Source organism: Dipodomys merriami, unplaced genomic scaffold (assembly GCF_024711535.1).
Source record: "Dipodomys merriami isolate MVZ:Mamm:240054 unplaced genomic scaffold, mDipMer1.0.p SCAF_6, whole genome shotgun sequence".
NCBI lineage: Eukaryota > Metazoa > Chordata > Mammalia > Rodentia > Heteromyidae > Dipodomys > Dipodomys merriami.
In genome coordinates this window covers 12,452,751-12,475,383 of record NW_027206179.1, presented here as the reverse complement: position 1 = coordinate 12,475,383, position 22,633 = coordinate 12,452,751, and the positions used below count along the sequence as shown (strand labels likewise).

Here is a 22,633-nt window from a genome sequence, read left to right as displayed (position 1 = left end):
TATAGGTGGCCCCACCTATGCACCTCAGAACACCACCACACATCACTTCAGGAATGATTACATAACAGTCATGTCCACAGACTAGGGTACTGCACAGCCAGTACACTGAAAGGCCCACCAAGAAGGGACCTCACAGCACAGAACACATGGCCAACATGTCCACAATGCCTCTGAACAACAGCTAAGTCAGAATTTGAGTGCTGGCCCAAAACAAGGCCAACAAAACGAGAGGCAACGCCTGGAAATCTGAGACATCCGTGGAAGAAAGAGGACCTGAAGGCGACAGAGGGAGTCTGTAATTCCAGAGCGCTGCACAGAGCCAAACACAGGTGTGCATTTCACAGTCATGGGCAGACACAATACAAACACTACCATTCCAATCTCACCATGACCCTTGCCTGTTTCTACCTGTGATTCTGACAACTACAGAGAGAAGCTGAACTACACAGCTATAAGCTGAGTGTACTTCTGTCTGCTTGCTCTGTACACGTGACACCTCTGCCAGCAGGTGGAGAAAACTGGACCGGCTTAATGTCCCATCCAGGGACATCCTGAAGTCTACTTCAACAGTGACAGTACACCCAGATGTCTCATGATAGTGTTACCACCATTATGTTTACCTAACTGCTTACTTTTAACCTACTTGTGTCCTTATAGTTAAAATGTTTCCTGTGAAATCATGATACGTGAAATAAGACAGGCTCAGAGAGACAAACAGCTCATGTTTTCTCTCATCTGAGGAAGCTAGATTGAAAGTACAACTCAGCATGATAACATATACAGGCCTCTATGCATTTACATACAAACTGGCTAAAGGAGGGTATACTTACAGGAGGAATACAAAGGCATAACTCCTCTCAACAACTAAAGTACTGGTTGTCAAAAGGAATATCGGGAAATGGAAACATGTTTATCTCAAAGGGGGAACAACAGGGGAATGCACAGGAGTGGAGGGAGGGAGGGAGAATAAATGTAGTTATTTTATTAATGAACTACATAACTTGTGAGAAGGAAGGGGAGAGGAGAAATGGAGAAAATAAAGGGGTGATATTGTCCAAGTAGCAGTGTACTCACAACCTAACTTAGAATTGTAACCTCTGTATAACTTAATAGTTTAAAAAAAATTTATTGCTTCTTGTAAGCAACATATAACATCAGAATAGAAACTTGAAATTAAATGTTTATACATCTAGTGGAATTACTAATCCATCTCAGTTAAAGCAGCTTATTGCTGTGCTTCCCATCTATCCCACTGCTCTTTCATCCTTATCTTTTTCTGCTTCTTTTGGATTAATTAAGGTATAACTTGCTCTGAGACAGTGGCTGGGGCTCAGAAGGAAAGGACAGCTCTTTGATTTGTTGAAGACACAGGTGTGCTATGTCCAGAGTGCCTGGCCTCCCTAAGACAGTGTGGATTCACAGGAGTGTTGCATGTATGCAGCTCAGGGAACAGCAGAGCTGGGTGCACACAGGACCTGCTGCACTGTTGAGGGCTCCAGGGTGTCCTCACAGTTCCAAAATGCAGGACTCCTGCATTCTACCAAGGCTAGACAAGACCTGCCTCAGACCTGCCTCAGGGTTAGCACGAAGTGAACCTGGCCATCAGTAAAGGCTGCTCTGAGTCTACAACACACATTTAAACACTCATGTTTCTAGATGTTCAAGAAAGACACTCAACTTCCTCTGGGAAGTAAGACCAGAGAGAACTGTGGCAGAAGGGAGAGAACTATGAAGAGCAGACCACAAGCACAGCCAGCCAAAAGTGGAGAGCACCAGAATGAACAAGCCAGATGGACAAAGTGATTCTCCACCCCTCCAAGACATTTGGCCATAAGGAGACATAAGGAGACCCTGGAATGAGGAATCTTCAAAAGTGGATGTGCTAGACCAGAACTTTTTAGTAAGGGCAAAATGAATCCTGACTGCTCAAAAACAACTTACTTACCACTCGCGTCCCCATCTCTCCTTGACCTTGGTGTGTTTCGAGAAAGAGAGTTTGGGATACCCTTTGAGGTAGGGGTTTGTGAAGAAGGCTGATTTGTATTTATAGTCCATGCAAGACGTGACCCCAACTGCTGCCGAAGGCAATCCCCAACTCCTGGAGCTTGATGAGACTGTCTAGAGAAAGAAACATTTATGTCTTCAAATAACTAGACTGTTTCTCAAAGACACAAAACTATCCCTGGAAATTTTATTCATGGTCTTACACTAAATTTCTGTAATTTATATATCTGAGAGGTGATACCAGAATTTTACCCAGGTGGATAGCCAGAACAATCAGCCCCAGGTTCATTACACTGTCTAGACTAGTAAGAATCGTGGCCCAGGAAGTGGCGCTGAGGCTCAAGTGGTACAGCCCTCGCCTGGAGCTGAAGAGCTGAGGGATAACGCCCAAGCCCAGAGTTCAAGCCCCATGACTGACAAAAAAAAAAAAAGAATAGTGGCCCAGAATGCAAACCCACACCATGGTGCACCCCCATTCTACAGTCCTACCCACCCGCCTTCCCTATTTGACTTTACAAATAATAGCATACATTACCCACATATAACACCTTGAGAATCTCTACTAATTTTAACTTAAAAGTCACTACCTCTCTAAAAAAAAAAAAAAAAAGTCACTACCTCTCATTCAGCCAATACTTGCTGAGCAGAGGAGTTTAAATGTCTAGCACTGATCCATCTGCCTACCCCCATTCCCCTCCTGTCCTCAGGCTGACTCACTGTGATTTCAAGATCTGGAATTTCAATTACTCTGAAAAATGCATAAACACATAACATGGAAGGCAAATATACATCACATGTTCAGACAGTTTTTAGAAATTTTGAGAATCTGTTACAACTACATTTGAAATCTGATTCTGAAGCTGAAATGGAAACAGGTTTTTTTTCTACATTGTCTTTGTTTTCTTTTTGTTTATTTATGTCTTTGGAAGAATAACGAAGGGCATGAAAATGGAGGGACAAAGGGTGAACAAATGCAGCAGGTGTACTCACTAGATACTATGTTGAAAATGAATTATATAACTTGTGGGTGGAGATGGGAGGGAAAAACTGGGAGAAACCTAGGGAAGGGATGACAGTGTCAAAAAGAAATGTACACATTGCCTAGTTTGTATAACTGTAATCCCTCTGTACATCAGCTAAATAAAAATGAAAATATTCTGAAGCTGATTTTCAATAATGTTATGTTTGGACAAGTGTAACAAAAATATCACTACTGGGACAGCAAAACAAAAAATGAAACTGTGGACTACACCTGCCTCAGGCACCAAAGTTCCTATTCAGAACCAGTATATAGGTGGTAGACCATAAACAACCCACTCTTGTAGCAGGACAGGAGGAAGCTGACATAGTTGTGTTCTATTTGAACCTCATTGAGACAAAGCCAGTAACATCAGTCACTAAAACTGTTCACTTGGAAATAGTTGTAAATTTAAAAGGCTGGCTGGGCACCAGTGGCTTATGTCTATAATCCTAGCATCACAGTTCAAAACCAACTTGGGTAGGAAAGTCCATGAGACTCTTCTATCTCCAACTAACCACCAGAAACTTGAAGTGGAGCTGTGGCTCAAAATGAAAGAGCACTAGCTTTGAGCAAAAGAGCGTGGGGGCAGCACCAAGGCCTTGAGGTTCAAGACCCATGACCAACCAAAAAAAAGAAGCTGATTCATTTCAAAGTTCTACACAAATTTGTCATACCATGATAACAACCACTCCCAATTCCAAGATACAGAAAACAATGTCAGCTTGCTCATTCAGCTGTTAAGAGTTTTAAATTATGTCAAATGCTATTTTGTAATGCATTAAATGCTCTTTACAGAACACAAACCCACCCAATCTATACATAATGCATAGTCCTATTCTAATACCCTGAACATAACTTTAAAACTCACAAACTGATTTATCATTCTACTCTGCTCAGATGGAAAATACCACATACTGATCCTGATTCCCCAATTGCTTTGTGATCATCTGCTGTACTGTGATTTCCAGGATTGAACAATGGCAAAAAGCAATCACTTGAGGTTCTAAGGTCCAATGACAATGGCATCCGATCTATTCTCAACCATAAAGTCTGTACTTCCTCCAAACATAATTAGACTAGACAGCATGTTAAGCCACAAGGACTGTCAAGTCTCTGCTGTGTCTTCCTGGGTCCTGTAATCTTCATTCATGTGTATGAATAAAGCAAAATTATCAACCCCATTACGTATTCAAGATGAACAGCTTAGACCAGGTAAGACATAGCCTAGATACAGGTAAGACATAGCCTAGACACACGTGGTCCATGTCGTCCTCCACAGCCTAGCTAGTTTAACATGACACAGCTGGTTGTCTCTAGTTCTACCATGGCAAGAGTGATTGTGTGAGTTGGCATTACCCTGGGAGAAAAGGCTGGGGTGCGGGTGTAGGACCACTGGGGCCACACATGCTGATGCTGCTGATGCCACTGCTGCCCAAGCTGCCAGCACTCTGCGCTGCCTGGGTGCTTCGGTCCTGGTAATTCAGGGGGAGGGTCTGAGGCCTAGCATAGTAGTAGGGAGTTGAATGGGCATCTCTTGGTAATGGTTGAGCAAACAACGAAGCATAGCTAGACACCTGAAATGAAAGGGCATTAAGACGCAGAGATAAGAGATTACAAGAGAAGTTTACAAGAACTTATATTACTCTTCTCCTGCTACTACTGGAATTAAATTCAGATTTCAAACTGACTACACAATAACTTAGTGGAGAGACTTTTGAAATGTCAGAATTAACAAAGTTTTCTGAACCGCAATAACTACTAGTTCTGACAGCTGAACATTTTATTTATTTTGTATCCCAAAAAACTCATATGGTATTTTTAATACTTATTTTTATTAAGTAGTTGTACAAAAGGTTTCACCCCCAGAAGTTAGGTTATATGAAACTTATAAAAGGAGCACTATTAAATAAATCAGAGAAGCTCAATGTTCAGATCGAGGCTTCCGAGAGAAATACAATTAACTCTTCCACCTATTGGCTTTTTTGCAATCAAATGTCTGCAACAGAATACTTTATGCACCAGATCCAAGGCAGGGGGCAGAGGGCAGGCTGTGATCCCCAATACTTCACTGAACAAAACAGACCTCTGCAACCCCAAGAATGGCACACCCCAAAGTCTCTAATAAGAATAAATCTTTTAGAGGGAAAAAGAAAGATGGAGCGTAAATCATTTCAAAATACAGTGTAACTATGTATGAAGAGAGCTTAGGAAATGTCAATGAAAGCAGTGAACTAACAGGGAGCTGGAGAAGCATAAAAGAGAAAGTAACAGAGTTATTCTGAGCAAAGCATAGTATGTACATCTGAAATACCACAATAATACTCTCGCAATTAATATATTCTTAAAATAAAGGATGAGTTGGAAGCTGGTGGCTCACACCTGTAATCCCAGCTACACAGGAGGCTGAGGTCTAAGGGTTGTGGTTTTCAAAGGCTGCAATCTGAGGCTGTGGTCCAGCCAGAGCAAGAAAGTTGGTGAGACTCTTATCACCAAGTAACCACTCAAAAACCAGAGCAGAGCTGTGGCTCAGAGGATGAAGCATCAGCCTTAAGCAAAAAAAAGCTAAGGGACAGCACTCAGGCCCTGGGTTCAAGCTCCAGTATCCATACATACATTTCTTAAAAAGGATACAGAGTAAGACAGGTTGAGATGTAGAGGTGGGCACCAAGGGAAGGGAATGAATGAGGATGAACTGGTCAGTGTAGTTTATTTGAACATATGAAAACAGAACAGTGAAACTACAAGAATTACTCTACAAAATGAGAGTGGGGTAGGGAAGAATGATGGAGGGGCTACTCAGTATGGGTATGAATGTCACAATGAAACCTTCTTATTCAACTGCTGTACACTAATAAAAATTTTAAAAATATCAAATCTTTTACATCATTCTATTTTTTTCAATAACAGTACTATCTCCCCTGAAAACATTCTTAGAACTTCCCAAACACTATGATTAGAGAAATATCATGGATCACTATCTTTATTAATGTCTCCTGTAAGCCACACATCACCACCATGGCAATCACCACTCATTAATGAGTTTTCCTCATCTGAAAGCACAAAAAAATCCCACAGACTCCCAGTTACTCCTTTTAAAGCACAAGTTCTTAAACAGACAATTTAAGCTCAATATTTTATCAGAATTTAACATAAGAAACACTCCTTCAAGAAAGTGTACACTAAAAATGTCCCCCAAAAAAGCTGTAGTTTACAACTGTAATCCTAGCACAGGAGGCTGAGATCTTAGGATTGTAGCTCGAAACCAACTCAGGCAGAAAAGTCCATGAGACTCTTGTGAGACTCTTATCTCCAATTAACTAACTGTAAGAAAAATAGAAGTGGTGCTCTGGCTCAAACAGGTAGAGCACAAACAAACCTTGAGCGGAGAGCTTAGGGACAGCACCCAGGCCCTAAGTTTAAAGCCCCACAAACAAAAAATAAATAGACTTTCCATGACAAGGTTTTTGCTTTTCTTCCATTACATTCTTACCTACAGGGTGACTGCTACTGAAATTCAATATGAACATCCCAACAGAACCACGATGTGCCGTAGAGTAACTTACCTTGCTCGCTTGCTTGCGAGGATCCTCACTAAGGTTCAACAAGAGGTAGAGTACTGACCAAGTATTTTTCAAAACTCCCTGTTTAGAAAAAAAAAAACATTGTAAGTACTACTTCATACAAAATTTCATTTTCTTCTCTCCTAAATTATACTCATTCCCAAAGTAGAAATGAATTTTTTTTTTACATGTGTGTGTACCGTCCTGGGATTTGAACTCAGTGCTGTCTCTAAACTGTTTTGCTCAAGGCCAGCACTCTACCACTTGAGCTATGGCTCCATTTCTGGCTTTTTTGGTGATTCCTGCCTGGGTGGAGCTTGAACTTCGACCTTCAGATCTCACACTCAATTACAGACCTAAACCACCAGTGCCCCCGCTGAAATGAATTTTTAAATTCACCTGGTATCATTAAATCTGTGTTCATTAAACACATAATTAGCACTACCCAACTAAAGGCTTACGGAGATGATGCTCTGTAATCACCACTGCACCGGCCTAGAAAGATGCTCCAAAGTCTACAATAACAAATATTTCACATTTTTTAAAAAAAATTTTATCGATATTGATATCATTCTATTTTTTTCAATAATAGTATTATCTCCCCTGAAAACATTCTTGCCACATAAAGAGGTTACATTTATCTAAGTCAGGTAATGAATACCTTTTTTGGACAATGTCCCCCCCTTCCCTCAACATTATCCAATTTTTTTTTTTTAATTTTTTGGTCAATTATGGGGCTTGAACTCTGGGCTTGGGCGCTATCCCTCAGCTCTTCAGCTCAAGACGAGTGCTCTACCACTTGAGCCACAGTGCCACTTTCAGTTTTCTAGTGGTTTATTGGAGATAAGAGTCTCACAGACTTTCCTTGCCTGGGCGGGCTTTAAACCGTGATTCTCAGATCTCAGCCTCCTGAGTAGCTAGGATTACAGGCGTGAGCCACCAGTACCCAGATTACCCAATTTTTAATAACACTGTTACATTTAAAAATATTTTTAGAATTTCCCAAACACAGGAAGGAGAGAAACATCATCATAAAATATGTACCTCTTCCTCCTTTATTAATATCCCATTGGAACACAAAACAGAAGAATATAAAAAGGAATTTGAAGCACTGAGCTTCAGGGTAGGGGCCCTCCTTCCTTCCCGCCCTCTCCCTCCCAGGCCTCCACATACAGTCACCACAGATGTCACAGACTCCAGCCATCTATCCCACCATCAATCAGCATGTGCTACCTCACTTCACCAGGCAGCAGATTCTGTGTGTACAGCCTTACCTTTGGGCTATAAAGGCTAAAATATATAAATACCTTTTCCAAAAACAAAATTACTGGATGTGTAAGAAACACCTTAAAAAGATGCTTGTGGTGAGCCCATAAGTTAACTAAAAACTGTTCAGCCCCTCACTTTGTATTTCTGTTCTTTCATATGAGGTGTTCTCTGCTGCAATCACTTTACAACTACCTCCGACTCCAGGAAAAACAAGATTCACCAATCAGGATCTTGTCACAGAAGGCAACCTTCCCTTCAAACAAGTAATGTCATTTCATCATCTGACAGAGAACAGCCAAAATGCAGGAGACCACTCCCCAGCTTACTTAGCCCCATTCTGTTCCAGTGGTAAAGTGGTAACAACATCTCTGAATTCCTCCAGAGAGACTCAAGTGATGATGAACCAAGCCATAGTGTGAACTATGCATACATATCTTCTCATCCTCTGCCCCTAATTCTTCCCCTGCTAAAACTTAATTCTGTTTGAAAGGAAATACTACCTACAAAAGCCATTAGTGATAAGAAAATAATGTAATGTGATAGTACCAATATAGGTTCAAGTGTTTGCAAACCATCATGAATATCCTTTCCACTCACGTACTATGAACACCCTCTTCACTCATGCACTGACTTCAGAATACCTGCCCATACCTGTGAATGAAGCTTTCTGTGCAGCTCTGAAAATAATGCAGCATCTGCCTCTCTCCTTTGTCGGATAACTGAAAAAATTAGAAAATAAAAATCAACTGTGTTAATCACATATACTGAACATTTTTTTATAAACGTATTTTTTATTGTGAAAATACCGTACAGAGGGGTTACGATTACATGGGCAAGATAATGAGTACATTTCTTATCAAGCATTCTAGCCTCCTTTGTTTCCCCTTCCCATCCCTTCGCATCCTCCCCTCCGTGCCCCCCACCAAAGTTGTAAAGTTCATTTTTCGACATAACGACTTGTACGTCTTATTGTTGCAATGGGTCCTCCTGTATCCCTGTTTTAACAATTTGTTTTTTCCCTTCCCCTCCACATACACCAACATCAAATACAGTGAAAGCAGGGGTTATACTATGGGGAAAGGACATACAAAGCAACAAAGACATAATCTTATAAACTGAACATTTTTTTTTTAATCGTGGGGCTTAAACTCTGGGCCTGAACACTGTCCCTGAGCTCTTCAGCTCAAAGCTAGCATTCTACCACTTGAGCCACAGCACCACTTCTGGTTTTCTGGTGCTTTTTGGAGATAAGAGTCTCACAAACTTTCCTTCCCAGGCTGATTTGAACCATGATCCTCAGCCTCCTTAGTAGGTAAGATTACAGGCATGAGCCACTAGCATCCGGCCTGAAAGTCATTTTTATGATACTGTTTTACATACAATATCATATGGCTCAGAATCCCAAACTTCAGAGTCCCAAGAACCTGACCAGATGTGTCAAGGAGCTCTGAGGTTGGATGGCCCCTCTATGCTCTTTGATATTTGTAACATATGGAAAGTACCAGGCTGGAATCAAAGCATTTTGTAAAAACTGATTATATAATAGAAATGGCAGCTACTAATCAAGTTTAAGGCTATCACCAATTTAACTGTCTAATAATAGCTAAACCTAGGAGAGAAATGGGAAATAAGAAAACCTTTGGATTCCAAGGTTCCAAAAGTAGTGTTAACATTTATGATAGTTAATGTTTTCATGAAAATCTACAGTAATGCTTCAGCTTATTAGCTGATTTTCATTTTACTAACAGGAGTCTTCGGAAGATCTAGTTACACTCAGAATTACATGAAAGCAGTGGGAGCAAAAGAGTTCATGCTATGTTCTGCTCCATGACAAAGGAGAAGCTACACCAGACGTGGGTTCAAGAGTGACCAGCACTATGGAGAAAACGGCTGTAGCTGCTAGGAAAGGTGCTGTGTTTAGTTAACCCAGAACAAGCCTGGTGGTGTATGCCTGTAATCTCAGCGCTTGGGAGGGAAGCTAAAGGAAGAGGATCCCAAGTTCTAGTTCCAGGCCAGCCTGGATTACACAGGGTTTCCAGGAATGGGATCCTGCCAGCTAACACTGCTGAAATGAATTACACACAGATTTGCAATTCTACTCTGAACTGTTCTTTCATAGGAAGGAAAAGCTGTCTTCAAAAATGTGTTATACAAAGTGCATCCAATGAAGTGCATTCAGTTAAAATGAAATGCCATATATACATTTAAAATAGAAAGGTGTATTACATAAATAAACCATTGGATAGTCAGTGGTGTTCTTTCTTCAGAATAAATATTTTCCCCAATATATTACAGTCGTTAAGTTTAAAAAAAAAAGCAACACTGATTATTTGTAAGTGATGATTGCAGACTTGAACTGCTAAGCAGAAAGGAAAACCTTGAGTTATAGTGCATCCCAGACACCAGTGAGAAAAAAATAAGGAACAAGTAGATGTGAAATACTGCCAATCCATGTTTGCTTTTGCTGTTTGTTTTGGTATAAAAGGATATTGTCATTTTATATTTGAAGGCAGCCATATAAAATGGAAAATTAGCTTTTTTGTATTATTCCAGAGTGAACTGTTGGAACACAACTAGTGCAAGATGCCAACAACTGTAATCAAACTTCAAATGCCTAAAATCTCATGACATGTGACAGGTCAACATGGCCACCACAGAAGGGGACCTCAGGAATGAGTGAGGGGTGATTGCTAGAGGCAACTAAAAGAGCTACAGAAGACTCGCCCTACAGCAACAATATAAACACAGGAGCCACAGGTGGTATTAAAATGACTTCCTTCTCTATGTCAACAATGAAGCTTCCTATTCTTTAACTCCAAGCTCACACAAACTTTATTATTGACTATTACATGTATTTGCAGAATCATCACAGGCTATGAAAAGCAAAAAGCAAATGTTCTCAAAGAGAATGTTTTGCTTGTACAATACATTAACAGTTGGGTTTCTAGGTATTAACCTAAAATGTAAATCACTTTAGAGTTCAAGAGTAAAAGAACCACGCTCTTAAATCAATCAGACAGACATAGAACAAAAGTAAGCTTTATAGGTTAAAAGAAAGTTATTAAATACTCCATCTTTATATTCCTCTGTATTCTATAATATATTATCTGTCCCATTTATCCACGGGGGACAGGTTCAAGATCTCTATGCAGGAGAGATGATTAAAAGCACAGGATGGTATCAAATCCTGTATCTTTTCATTTAAAGGACACACTTTACAGCTTCTCTCTATCATAGCTGAACTGCCAGAATCAGTACTCTTATGCTTTCAGGTTATTATTAGAAAAAATAAAGTGGCTGGGCATGGTAGTGCACACCTGTAATCTCAGCTACCTGGGAGCTGGAAGGAAGAGTATCATGAAATTTGAGGGTAGCCTGGATAGGTGATCATAAGGAAAACGAGGCTATGTGAACACAAGCGCTGCCCTACTAAACAGCTGATCTGACAAGCAGGAAGGGCAGGCAGGCACTGGACATGCAGATGGGGGATGGTTCTCTGACAAGCAGGAAGGGCAGGCAGGCACTGGACACACAGATGAGGGATGGTTCAGGTTCTTGGTGCAACAGAGTAGGGCAGTACTCAGGCACATAATTTAAAATTTATGATTTGTTTCCTTTGGGATTTTTTTCTTCGGTATTTTCAGAACATGGCTAAACATGAGTAATAGAAACCAAGAAAAGGACACAGCTGACAGGAAGAGCCATGGTCCATGCCTGCTGAGTGACACAAAGACTCTGAGGCAGCAGATGGGTCCCTGCTCAAGCCCTAGATGGGCAAAGACTCTACAGCCTGACCCCACTGTGTTTAGGGCACAACCTCCACAATCAACAGCCATGCCATCTGTTCATGACACAGCTCCAAAACATATCATCAATAAAGACCACGGGCCCTAAGTAGTTTATAATAAACAACTGGTAGGAGATTGTGTCAAGCAAACAACTTCCTACATGTAAGTATGATTGTCAATTTGCTAAAGCACTGGAATCATGGCCAAATCTACTTCCTTGGGCAGTTTAACAGCTAGGCCTCTGAAGGAAAAAGGCTGATTTTCAGGCCAGGCCTCTTTCTAGTCAAGCTGCTCCCATAGCCCAGGAAATGGTCAAGAGTGGAGAACCAGCCTCTAGTATAAACCACCATCCAACCAGAAGCACAGCCTCTTCTGCAGGCTGCCTGCCACTCAGAACTGAGCTTTCACACTGCAGCCAGCGGATGAGCAGCAAGGACAGATCCCATCCATTGAACAACTGACAAAATGAGCGCTAATAAGTAGACAGATCCCATCCAGCCAACCACTGACGAAATGAGCACTACAAAGTAGACAGCCTTCCTCTCCACCACTTAGAGTCACCTAAGAATCAGAATCCTTGCAGTTCTACAGTACCACAAGTCTGAGGGTGACAATGAACAGAAGCAAAGATGGATTCATTCAGAGTTGTCCATTGCTCAGATAGTATTCCAGGTAATCTGGTCAAAAGGCACAAAATAATAAACCCTTCAAATCACAGGGAAGCAGAAAGTTACATCAAGCCATGTTGCCTCCTCCCATACACTAAAACCAAACTGTATTGTTGTAACAGTATTTAAAATCAAATCCTCCAGTGTGCCCAAAAAGTTTTAATTCCAAAACAGAAGTGAGTTGTCCTTATTTTTTAATAATACTTACCTTAAAGTATGTACATTTTAATAATACATACATTAAAATGTTTAGAACTACAGACACTGATACATGCACAAGCATATTCATACGTGTTGTGTCAAGTTTCAGAAGAAAAATACATACGTTCTTTCTTGATTTTTTCAGCTACTAGAAACTCGTCTCTTTCAACAGTTGGGGCAAAGTTGCTGCCAATAACACGCACAGCAAACTGGAACTGCTGCGCTACATCAGCTGAAAGACAAAGGGCAAATTGCAGCCAATCAGATCACATTTCAGGACTCACAGCTTAAGCAACTGGACGCATCAGTTTACCTTCCACTTCCCCCCATTCTGTCTTAACTAACAGCATGGAAAAGCTCTTACGAGATCAAACTAATGGCTAAGTGAATAAACACGAGACAGACAGCAACAGGCCAGTCAGCTGGAAAAATTCTAGAAGACAGAAAACAAACTGGATTGATAATCACTGAAGAAGGAGCAGGAAAAGTCAGACTAGGCATAGGGTATGAGAAGCAAGCCTAGTCAAGACAGCCTTTGAGGAGCTCCCAGGTTAAAACAAAACACCAGAGACATTGGGCAACTGAGAGTCTACATCTTCATCACTAGGTAAAGATGATGACTTATGCACATGTTTGCTCAAAAACACCATTAAACTTGGTTGAGAATGTGGCTTAGTGGTGGAGTGCTTGCCTAGCATGCATGAAGCCCTGAGTTCAATTCCTCAGTACGACATACACAGAAAAGGCCAGAAGTGGCGCTGTGGCTCAAATGGTAGAGCGCCAGCCTTGAGCACAGAGAGGTTCAAAGACAGTGCCCAGGCCCTGAGTTCAAGCTCCAAGAGCGGGGGGGGGGGGGGGGGGGGGGCATTAAATTGCAGAATAAAGCAATTTTTTCAAATAAGACAAACATCTTCAAAGGCAGAAGTAAACCCAGCAAGACTTCCACAAAAGAGTTAGAGGTTGGAAAGCAGACAGATGTGTGGCAACTGACTCCAATGGATAGTGAAACCTGAAAGCTCCAAGTCTACAGGGACAGGAAGGAAAAGGGGTAGTTGGGGATCAAAGGCCAGGAATAAACAGTGCTCTCTGCAGACACCCAGAGAAGGAGGAAAGAGGTACTCTCTTCCTAGGGTATACTGCCATGACAGAAGAGTCCTGGATGCAAGTCTGAAAAACTAACCACAGGCCCCTACCCGAGTGCAGCTTGATGACCATTACTGACCCCTTCATCAGACAGTAAGTAAAATACTGACCTCAGGGAGCACCAGCTCTCTATAGGAGATCAGCCAAGTCCAGCCAAGCCAAGCCAATGGCCAGTGTAAGTTCCTCTATAAGGAAAGCACAGTATCTGTGAAAGCCTGCGCTGGCACAGAGCTTTCAAAGCACAAATATCACCAGACATTTGAGCCCAGCAAGAGAAATAAAAACAGGAAGAAAAAAGAAATTAAAAATGAGAGAAGAACTCTTAAAACAAAAATTAGTAGAGGTGAAATGTAATGTATAAACAGAATAAAAGCTGGATGCTATAAACAGACACATCCAGAGAAGATAAGTTCCTGAATTGTGAAAATATGATAGCAGAATGTGTTCAAGAGCAGAAAACTTGTATTTAAAGTTGAAGAATTAGAAAGGATGAAGGGCAGGTGCGAAGGTGTAAGAGTGGATGCAAAGGTATAAATATGATAAATGCATGTTGCATGCTTGTATGGAAATATCACTGCAAATCCCATTAACATGTACAATATGTGCTAATAATTTTTAAAGAGTCCCTTTAAGTACTACAACAAAAGGTAAAAAGATGGAAATGGAGCCAGTCCAGGTAAGTTGCAAGGTAGGGCCAGGCAGAAGGTGAAAGGAGAAAACTGAAGTGGTATAATTTCCAAGAGGAATCTAGGAAAACAGCATTAAAAAGGGGGGGGGGGGGGAGGCGCAATGGCTCACACCTGTAATACTAGCTACTTAGGAGGCTAAATCTGAGGATTGCGGTTCAAAGCCAACCCTGGCAGGAAAGCCCGTGAGACTCTAATCTCCAAGAAACCACCAGAAAACCGAAGTGGCACTGTGGCTTGAGTGGCAGAGCAGTAGCCTTGAGCTGAAGAGCTCAGGGACAGTGCCCAAGCCCAGAGTTCAAGCCTCACGACAACAAAAGAGTGGGGAGGGGACAAAGGTCTCTAGAGTAAAAGAAACCTTAGCAAAAGGAAAGGAAGAGAGGACAGGCAAATTCTCTTACTAGTTATCTGAGGGTATAGCTCAGTGGTAGAACACCTGCCTAGGAAGTAGGAGGCCCCGAGTTCAAACCTCAGTATTGCTCCTTAAAAAAAAAAAATCTGGCCAACTAGTTACCTGGTTTATAGCAGCGGCTTTACTCAGATGGAAGGTCCCACCTCAGAAGGGAGTCTGAATGAAAGCATATCCAGATCTCTCCCCTGCAGGAAATCAGCTGGGGACAGCCATGGGTGGTCAGCAGGCCTGCCTGGCCCTTCTGTGAACTTGAACTGAAGCCTCCAGGGGCAGCCTGGGCCCACCCACTGTGAACAGGCCCTATTCCACCTGCCATCCAAAGGAGCGGATGGGCCATGAGAAGACATCCCGCAGCAGCTACCAACAAGTCTTCATTCGTAAATGGAAATGTGAACTAGGAGGGCAGGCTGAATTCAGTACACTGTCTTCCCACATACACAACTCAAAACTCCTAGAAAGGCCAGAAAATAATTAAGGAAGATACAACCAAAGCCAGAAGACTGGACAGAAAAGGAGAACTCTTGGTGAAACAGAAATTTAAAAAACCTTGAAAGATGGAAAGATGGAATTGACTTTAAAGAAGAATCAACAGAAACTGTCACAGGTGAATAGGGAAAACATGACAGCTAAAATTGCTCAAAAGAGACTGACCATCAGACAGAAAACCACACACAGTGTGCAACTCAGGAATCCAGAAACTGGGAGGTTTTCCTGGTTTGGGTTTTTATTTTTGTTTTTATATAGTATGCTTGCTTTTTGCCTCCCATATACTCCAACCAGGGTGGCACAACCCTCCAAATCCAAACCACACATAGGCAAAGAGAAAACCCAAGGAAAGGCCCTTCCTCTAGACATGCAATAGCAAACAGGGAGAGAGATTCCAGAGTAAGGTGACCTAGTCCCAAAGCCAGCCATTCTGCTACCTACACTCTCCACCCCTAGCACTTTCTGAGGAGCCCTGTCCCTTCTGCTCCTACACACGTCCCCAGTAGAACACCCTATTATAAAAACCACACACCCATCAGCATCCCAGCTTCAACAGAGGGGGAGGAGGCAGAAAAGGGAGAGAAAAGCAGACCCTTTAAAGCACCTAAAAAATGGTAAATAAGATGCAAACACTATTCAAATGAATGTGAACTGTTTCTATTCATACCAAAGGAAAGTGTAGACTCAGAAAAGTTATCAAGGATAAAGAAAGATATCACTCAATGATTTTAAAAAATAAGCGGCCAAGAAGACAACAATTTCAATGTGGACATTCTTTAGTACATTTGCAAGACATAAGCAGCACTGGTAGAATAGGGAAACAAACACATCCTCAAGTAGACTCACAGACATCCATGGGACTGCCTCAGTAAGAGGGGCCACTGAAGGGAAATGACTAACTCCACTAGCCAACCAGAGAAGCCTGCCAGCACAGCTGAGTTAGCAGCCAAAGCCAACATCAACAGTGACAGTAGTACTGTACAGTGTGACAGATATGACAGTTCACCTCCATGCAGCAGTGCTGTACAGTGTGACAGGAATGACAGTTCACCTCCATGCAGCAGTACTGCAAGTTGTGACAGGAAGGACAGTTCACTTCTGTGCAGCAGTACTGCATGTTACAGAAATGACAGTTCACCTCCATGCAGTAGTACTGTACCGTGTGACAGGCATAACAGTTCACCTCCATGGTTTTCCACCCAAAACACGTCTAACCATGAGAAAAAATATCCCACAAATATGCAAAGTTCTATATAATAAACTTTCAAAGTCATAAAAAAGAAGTCCAGAAGAGATTTAAGGAATAAAAGTAATGTATCAATCAAGACAGAACCCTGGAACAGTAAATAGGCAGTAAGTGACAAAGGAGTCTAGACAAAGCATGGCATGTAATTAGTAACAACCTATCATTAATGAGTCGTTACTCTGATACTGTACCACAATAATGTACAATGCTAATAACAGAGAAATGGTATTATGGGAACTGTGCACTTGCAGTTTTTCTGCAAACTTAAAATCATACTAAAACCTAAACACACACACACACACACACACACACACACACACACACACACACACACACACACACACACACACACACACACACACACACACACACACACACACACACACACGTGCGCGCGCCAGGCCTATCATGCCTGTAATCCTAGTTACTCAGGAGGCTGAGATCTGAGCACTACAGTTCAAAGCCAGCCAAGGCAGAAACGTCAGAAAATATGGACAAGAAACCTCTAAAGATGAGGCTCACAGTAGTTTTTCTGAGTAAATACCACATTTATAGAGTTCCAAATGAGAAAGTATTAACATTTACTTCAGCAAAATTTCCTCTACCCACCCTCCTCACTGCGGGCCACCAGGCTCCTTTCCCCGCTACAAGGGCTACAAGGTTCTTGTTTGTGGACCCACAGGAGATCCCAATACACTGAACAAGCTGAAACGCAATGCTCTAGCACAAAGTTGAAACCATTTACTCCAGAATTGTAGGTCCCAAACTATTTGGTCCCAGGTCCGCAAATCTGTTCATGTATTCTGTAACTACTCATAGCTACCATCTTAGATATCTAAATGACCATTTAAAAATACTGTTTTACTTTAAAATGCAATGAATAGGGTAAACTTACATAATTTAAATCATCTCTGATATACTGTAAATGTCCTATAAAGAGTTGTTATAATGTATTGTTTAGGGAATAATGACAAGAAAAAAGTCTTAGTCAAAAAAACAATCACTGAGGGCTGGGAAGGTGGCTCAGTGGTAGAGCGCTTGCCTTGCATACATGAGGCCCTAGGTTCAATTCCTCAGCACCACATAAGCAAAAAGAAAAAAAGCCGGAAGTGGCGCTGTGGCTCAAGTGGTAGAGTGCTAGCCTTGAGTTGAAGAGCTGAGGGACAACACCCAGGCCCAGACAGAGTTCAGGTCAGGTCCCACGACCGGACCCAAAAAAAAAAAAAATCACTGAATATTTTCATATTACGGAATCCTTGGCTGGGTGAATCTGCAAACCTATAATCCATGGATCTCAGAGGGCTGCCTATATGTGTAATGTATATTTTAATGTACATGTAAATGTTCTGTATACTCTATGTTCCCAATAGGGAAGATCACTTATGATCTAGAACTTCATCAAGTCACCACCAAAACAACAGCAGCATAATCTGTAATACCAAAAGAACCACGAAGGTGGTACCAGTGGCTTGCTTGTGTCTGGAATCACCCCCACCTAACTCAGTACACTGTATATGTTAGTCATACCTGAAAATACATGTTGAACGCATATGTGGAAATGCCAATTTTTATTCCTTTTACTTCTTTTTACAAATTTTATTCCTTTTACTTCTTAACTGTTAGAAAAATGTTGCCTCTCACAGAGTAGAAAAGCCAAAAACAAGCATGTTGTGCCCAACGACAGCAATAATGACTGTGTCCAAAGATATAAGCAAAATGTGTTCATGGATGAGCAAAAACATGGAGATATAATTTCTTATCACTTGCAGGCAGGATGTGTTTCACGCAAACTCAAAGGTGTTACACAGAGAAAAATGTGGTAGGAAAGTTTGAGTCTTGAATTACTCAGTAGGATATGTATTACAGGATTGGCCCCAGGGCAGGGGTAGTTGGAGGGAGGTGGAACTTTTAGGAGACAGCACTTGGGGGAAGTCTTTAGGGGACTCAAGGAAGACCCTTAAAGGAGACAGTGTAATCTAGATCTTTCTCTTGCTTACTGGCCACAGGATGAACAGTTCTGTTCTGCCATGCAACCCACCATGTAGTGTTCTCTCAGTCCTGAAGCAACAGACCTAACCAATCATGGCCTGGGACCTCCAGAGCTAGGATCCAAAATAAAGCTTCTCTTTATAAACTGGGTGTCTCAACTATTTGTTACATACAATAAGTGAAGCTGAAGTCAGCTAGTGGAGTAGCTCTCTTTCCCTTACCTCTGTCCTCTAGCCCTTTGCACCTCTGTTACAGGTGGAAAGTAAAATTACACTACCTTTATAAAATTGTTAAGTACCTCTATGTATGTAAGTACTTTGGTTTTCAAGGTCATCTGAAGCCAGGTACATTTTTTTTTTAATACAATTTTATTGTACTATTAAGGTGCTCCCAGAGGGGCCACCATTTCATAGGTCAGGTGATGAGTACATTTCTTTGGACAATGTCACCCCTTCCTTAGCTTTCCCTCAGGTTCCCCCTCCTGTCCCTGCCCACACATTGCAGAGTTCGTTTTCCACAGTGTATACTGGATACCAGGACTGCATCTGTTCACCCTTCTTCCCTCCCTTTCTTTCTTTCCCCTCCCCCCCCGCAAAATGAAAAAAATCCAAAAGCAAAACCAAACTATATTAACAAAACAAACATTTTTTTCCATTTCCAGAAATTGTTTGACAAGTAGTTATTGTCCAGAGGAGTCCGATAATTTGTGTGTGATTGCCTTGAGTCCTGTACAGGTTTTCATGTCCCATTGTAGATCTAGCTTCCTGAGAAATATGTGCTGTTTCTCTCTCTGAGCTTGGCTTACCTCACTTAACATGATTTGTTTTAGGTCCATCCATCTCCCTGCAAATGACCTATTATTAATCTTTCTAATGGATGAGTAAAATTCCATTGTGTAGTATACATTTTTTAAATCTACTCTATTGTAGGGCATCTGGGCTGTTTCCATAATTTGGCGCTTGCAAACAGTGCAGCAATGAATATGAATGTGCAAGTGTCTTTACCGTATCCTGGCCTATTACAATCTGGGTTGATGCCCAGTTGTGGTATGTCTAGATCACAGCACTTAAAATATGTGTTTGTGTGTGTGTGTGTATGAACATTGGATTCTGTGATGAAATTCATTTGAAAGTAACAAGAAACTATTACGTCTTGATTTCATATTATTAAAAGATAATAAGGCTGTCAAGTACTCATGACTCAAGGTTCTAATCCTAGCTACTCTGGAGAATAAGACCTAGAAAATCAGTTCAGGGCTGGGACGGTGGCTCAGTGGTAGAGTGCTTGCCTTGCATGCATGAGGCCTGGGTTCGATTCCTCAGCACCACATAAGCAGAAAAAGCCAGAAGTAGTGCTGTGGCTCAAGTGGTAGAGTTCTAGCCTTGAGCTGAGGAGCTGAGGGACAGCGCCCAGGCCCAGAGTTCAAGCCCCACAACTGACCCATTAAAAAAAAAAAAATCACAGTTCAAATCCAGGCAGAAAAGTCCATGTAACTCAATTTCTAAAATAAGCAGCAAAAAGTTGGGCTGGTCTCATGGCTCAAGTGTGAGAGCACCAGCAAAGCAAATGCAAATACAAGGCCAAGTTCAAACCTCAATACTAGCAATAAATAAAACCAATTATTGACAATGTCATTAGGATGTGAGGTCATTGATCAAAGGGTCTACGGCGTTATCAGATAATACCCAGTGAAATTTGGATATTTTATGAAATTTTATAAATGTCAAAATATTGTAAAGATAGCTGGGCGCTAGTGGCTCACACTTGTAATCCTAGCTACTCAAGAGGCTGAGATCTGAGGATTGCAGTTTAAAGCCAACCCAGGCAGGAAAGTCAGTGAGACTTTTATCTCCAATAAACTACTCAAAAAAAGCCAGAAGTGATACTGTAGCTCAAATGGTAGAGTGCTAGCCTTGAGAGAGGCTCAGGGACAGTGACCAGGCCCTCAGTTCAAGTCCAGGACTGGCTAAATACAAATTCTTCAGTAAATATCATATTTTGAAATTATAAATTTTATTTGGCAATCGTAGTTATCAGATATAGCAAAGAGAACGTCATCTTTCATGAACATTCTGAGGTATTTTTCTCACAGAGGACCCCCCCTGCTGACAGCTCTACAGACTTAACACAGACACAATTCTAGATAGGGAGAAAGGAAGAGACAGAATTTTAGTCTTGCTTGAAGTGGTGATGAAATTTTTTTTTAATTTAGAAATATTCTGGCTCATGATGAATAACTACTTTCTAAATATGACCATGGGAATGAACGAATGGTTTATCTCTGCAGGAAGAAAATTGGAACCGAAAATTGGTATAAAGGGAAAGCTAATGTTAAAAACATCATAAACAACATAAAAATATCCTAACAACCTTAGTTTTCTGAATTCTCCCATACTTGAGATCAGGAGACCAGAAAGGTAATTCAGTGTGCGAGCCTCAAGGGAAGAAAGCAGATCTGGCTGACACCCACCTCGGGGCCACTGCACCGTCTCCTGCGGGGTGGACAGCCCTCGCTTCAGGTCAGATGCTTAAACACTTCAGGCGCTTTCTGTCCCCCAGCCTCTTCCTTCCATCTCTTTTTGCCTTGCTTTGATCCTGCTGATCCCACCCCTGCCCTAGAATGTAAGGTCGGAATAATGTCTGTACCGCCAGCACCTGGCCAAAGATTTCTTGACAGAGAAACAGCGAAGGCTGTAGCCAGAGCTGTGTGTAGATCCAAGCAGGAGCAGGAGCAGCACCAAACACTGGTCCTCTGGCCCTACGGTCATCACACAGACCCAGAGGTTACAAGCATTAACTGCCACACACGGTGAAGATCAGAGACGTATCGTAAATGCGTTCTTCACACTTTAAATGAAATTTGGCTGCTTTTCCATGTTTTGGCGCTTAGGCAGCAAGTGGCCCGGTCGATGCGATTACACCAGAGGTCTCCCGCACGGCGCGTCCCCGCTGTCAGAACCAGCGTCCGGGGTCACCGGGCTAGGTACCGAGTACTGCGGCTGGAGAACCGGGACGCCGCGCACACCACCGCCTGCCGGTGCTGCTTAACAGCGGCCTTGGCTGGAGAACCCCGTGTAAGACCTCTGGAGAGCCGGGGCCCGCGCCCTGCAGCCACGCGCCGCCGCTCCAGGCCAGGCGCCGGGCCGCGGCTTCCCGCCCTCCGCGCCGCCCGGCCCCCGCGCGGGGCCGGCGGTGGCCAGCAGGGCGGGGGGATTCCGACCCCGCGGCCCCGAGCGCCCGATCCCCGCCCGGCCCCCGCCAGACCCCGAGCGCCCGACCCCCGCCCGGCCCCCGCCCGGCCCCCGCCCGGCCCCCGCCCGGCCCCCGGCCAGGCACGGGCCCCGGACGCCTCAGAGCCGCGCGCCGCGGGAGCGGGCGCCGGACGTGCGTACCTTCGCTCCGGCCCAGGATGCGGCAGCACAGATTCTGCAGAAGAACGTTGGGCGACTTCTGGTCGGGGGTCGCCATCGTCGCCCCGGGCTGCGTGCGACGGCTTCCTCCGCGCCCCCCGGCTCCCCGGCCCCGGCTACGGAGCCGCCATGTTCGCGGAAGCGGCAGAAGCGCGCGCTTCCCACAATGCCCCACGCCCCGCCGCGGCCCGGCGCAGTGCGCAAGCTCGGCCTTCGGTCCCTTCGCATCCGGTCTCCCCGGTCCCGCCGCAGGTCCCCGGCTTCCGCCGGCGCGCCAAGAAAGTGAGAGGCTGCGAGCCTGGCTCTGCAGCGGCCCCGGAGGGCGGGCCCCCTGTCTGTCAGCCTCACGGGTTCGAGTCCCACGCAGTGGCGAGTCCACGTGGCGCAGGCGTTTTAAGGCTCGTGACAGTGATGCGGGTTTACCCGCGGCGGCGCAGGTGGCGAGCGAAACGTGGCGGCCCGGCCCCGCCGCGCCCTGCCCCTCAGGACCGGCGGCCTGCGGGGTAGGGGCCCGCGGTCCCTCGGCGCGGGTACGGCCCGAGGGGCGGCTGGGCGAGCCTGCGGCTAGTGTGAGGCGCCTGGGCCGCGGGGTTGGGGTCCCGCCCCGGAGGGCGTGCCCTCGTGAGCCGGTTGCTGTCGGATCGGCCACCTGCCCCTGACCGGATCGCCCGCCCCTGGCCGCCCCTGACCGGATCGCCCGCCCCAGGCCGCCCCTGACCGGATCGCCCGCCCCTGGCCGCCCCTGACCGG

At 43.6% G+C, this 22,633-nt stretch overlaps 1 protein-coding gene across 1 annotated transcript in view; it reads right to left on the bottom strand.

Moving 5' to 3' along the window:
• Tubgcp3 (tubulin gamma complex component 3) overlaps positions 1–22,100 on the bottom strand; it is a 63,697-nt gene extending 41,597 nt beyond the window's left edge. Inside the window, exons 1-6 of the mRNA XM_070002602.1 lie at positions 21,866–22,100; positions 12,636–12,743; positions 8,506–8,573; positions 6,589–6,666; positions 4,382–4,599; positions 1,946–2,118 (exon numbers count right to left, since the gene is read on the bottom strand). Coding sequence (XP_069858703.1) covers positions 1,946–2,118; positions 4,382–4,599; positions 6,589–6,666; positions 8,506–8,573; positions 12,636–12,743; positions 21,866–21,941 — 721 coding nt within the window. The 5' untranslated portion in view covers positions 21,942–22,100. The remainder of the gene's footprint in view (positions 1–1,945; positions 2,119–4,381; positions 4,600–6,588; positions 6,667–8,505; positions 8,574–12,635; positions 12,744–21,865) is intronic.
• Between the last annotated feature and the right edge of the window lie 533 nt (positions 22,101–22,633).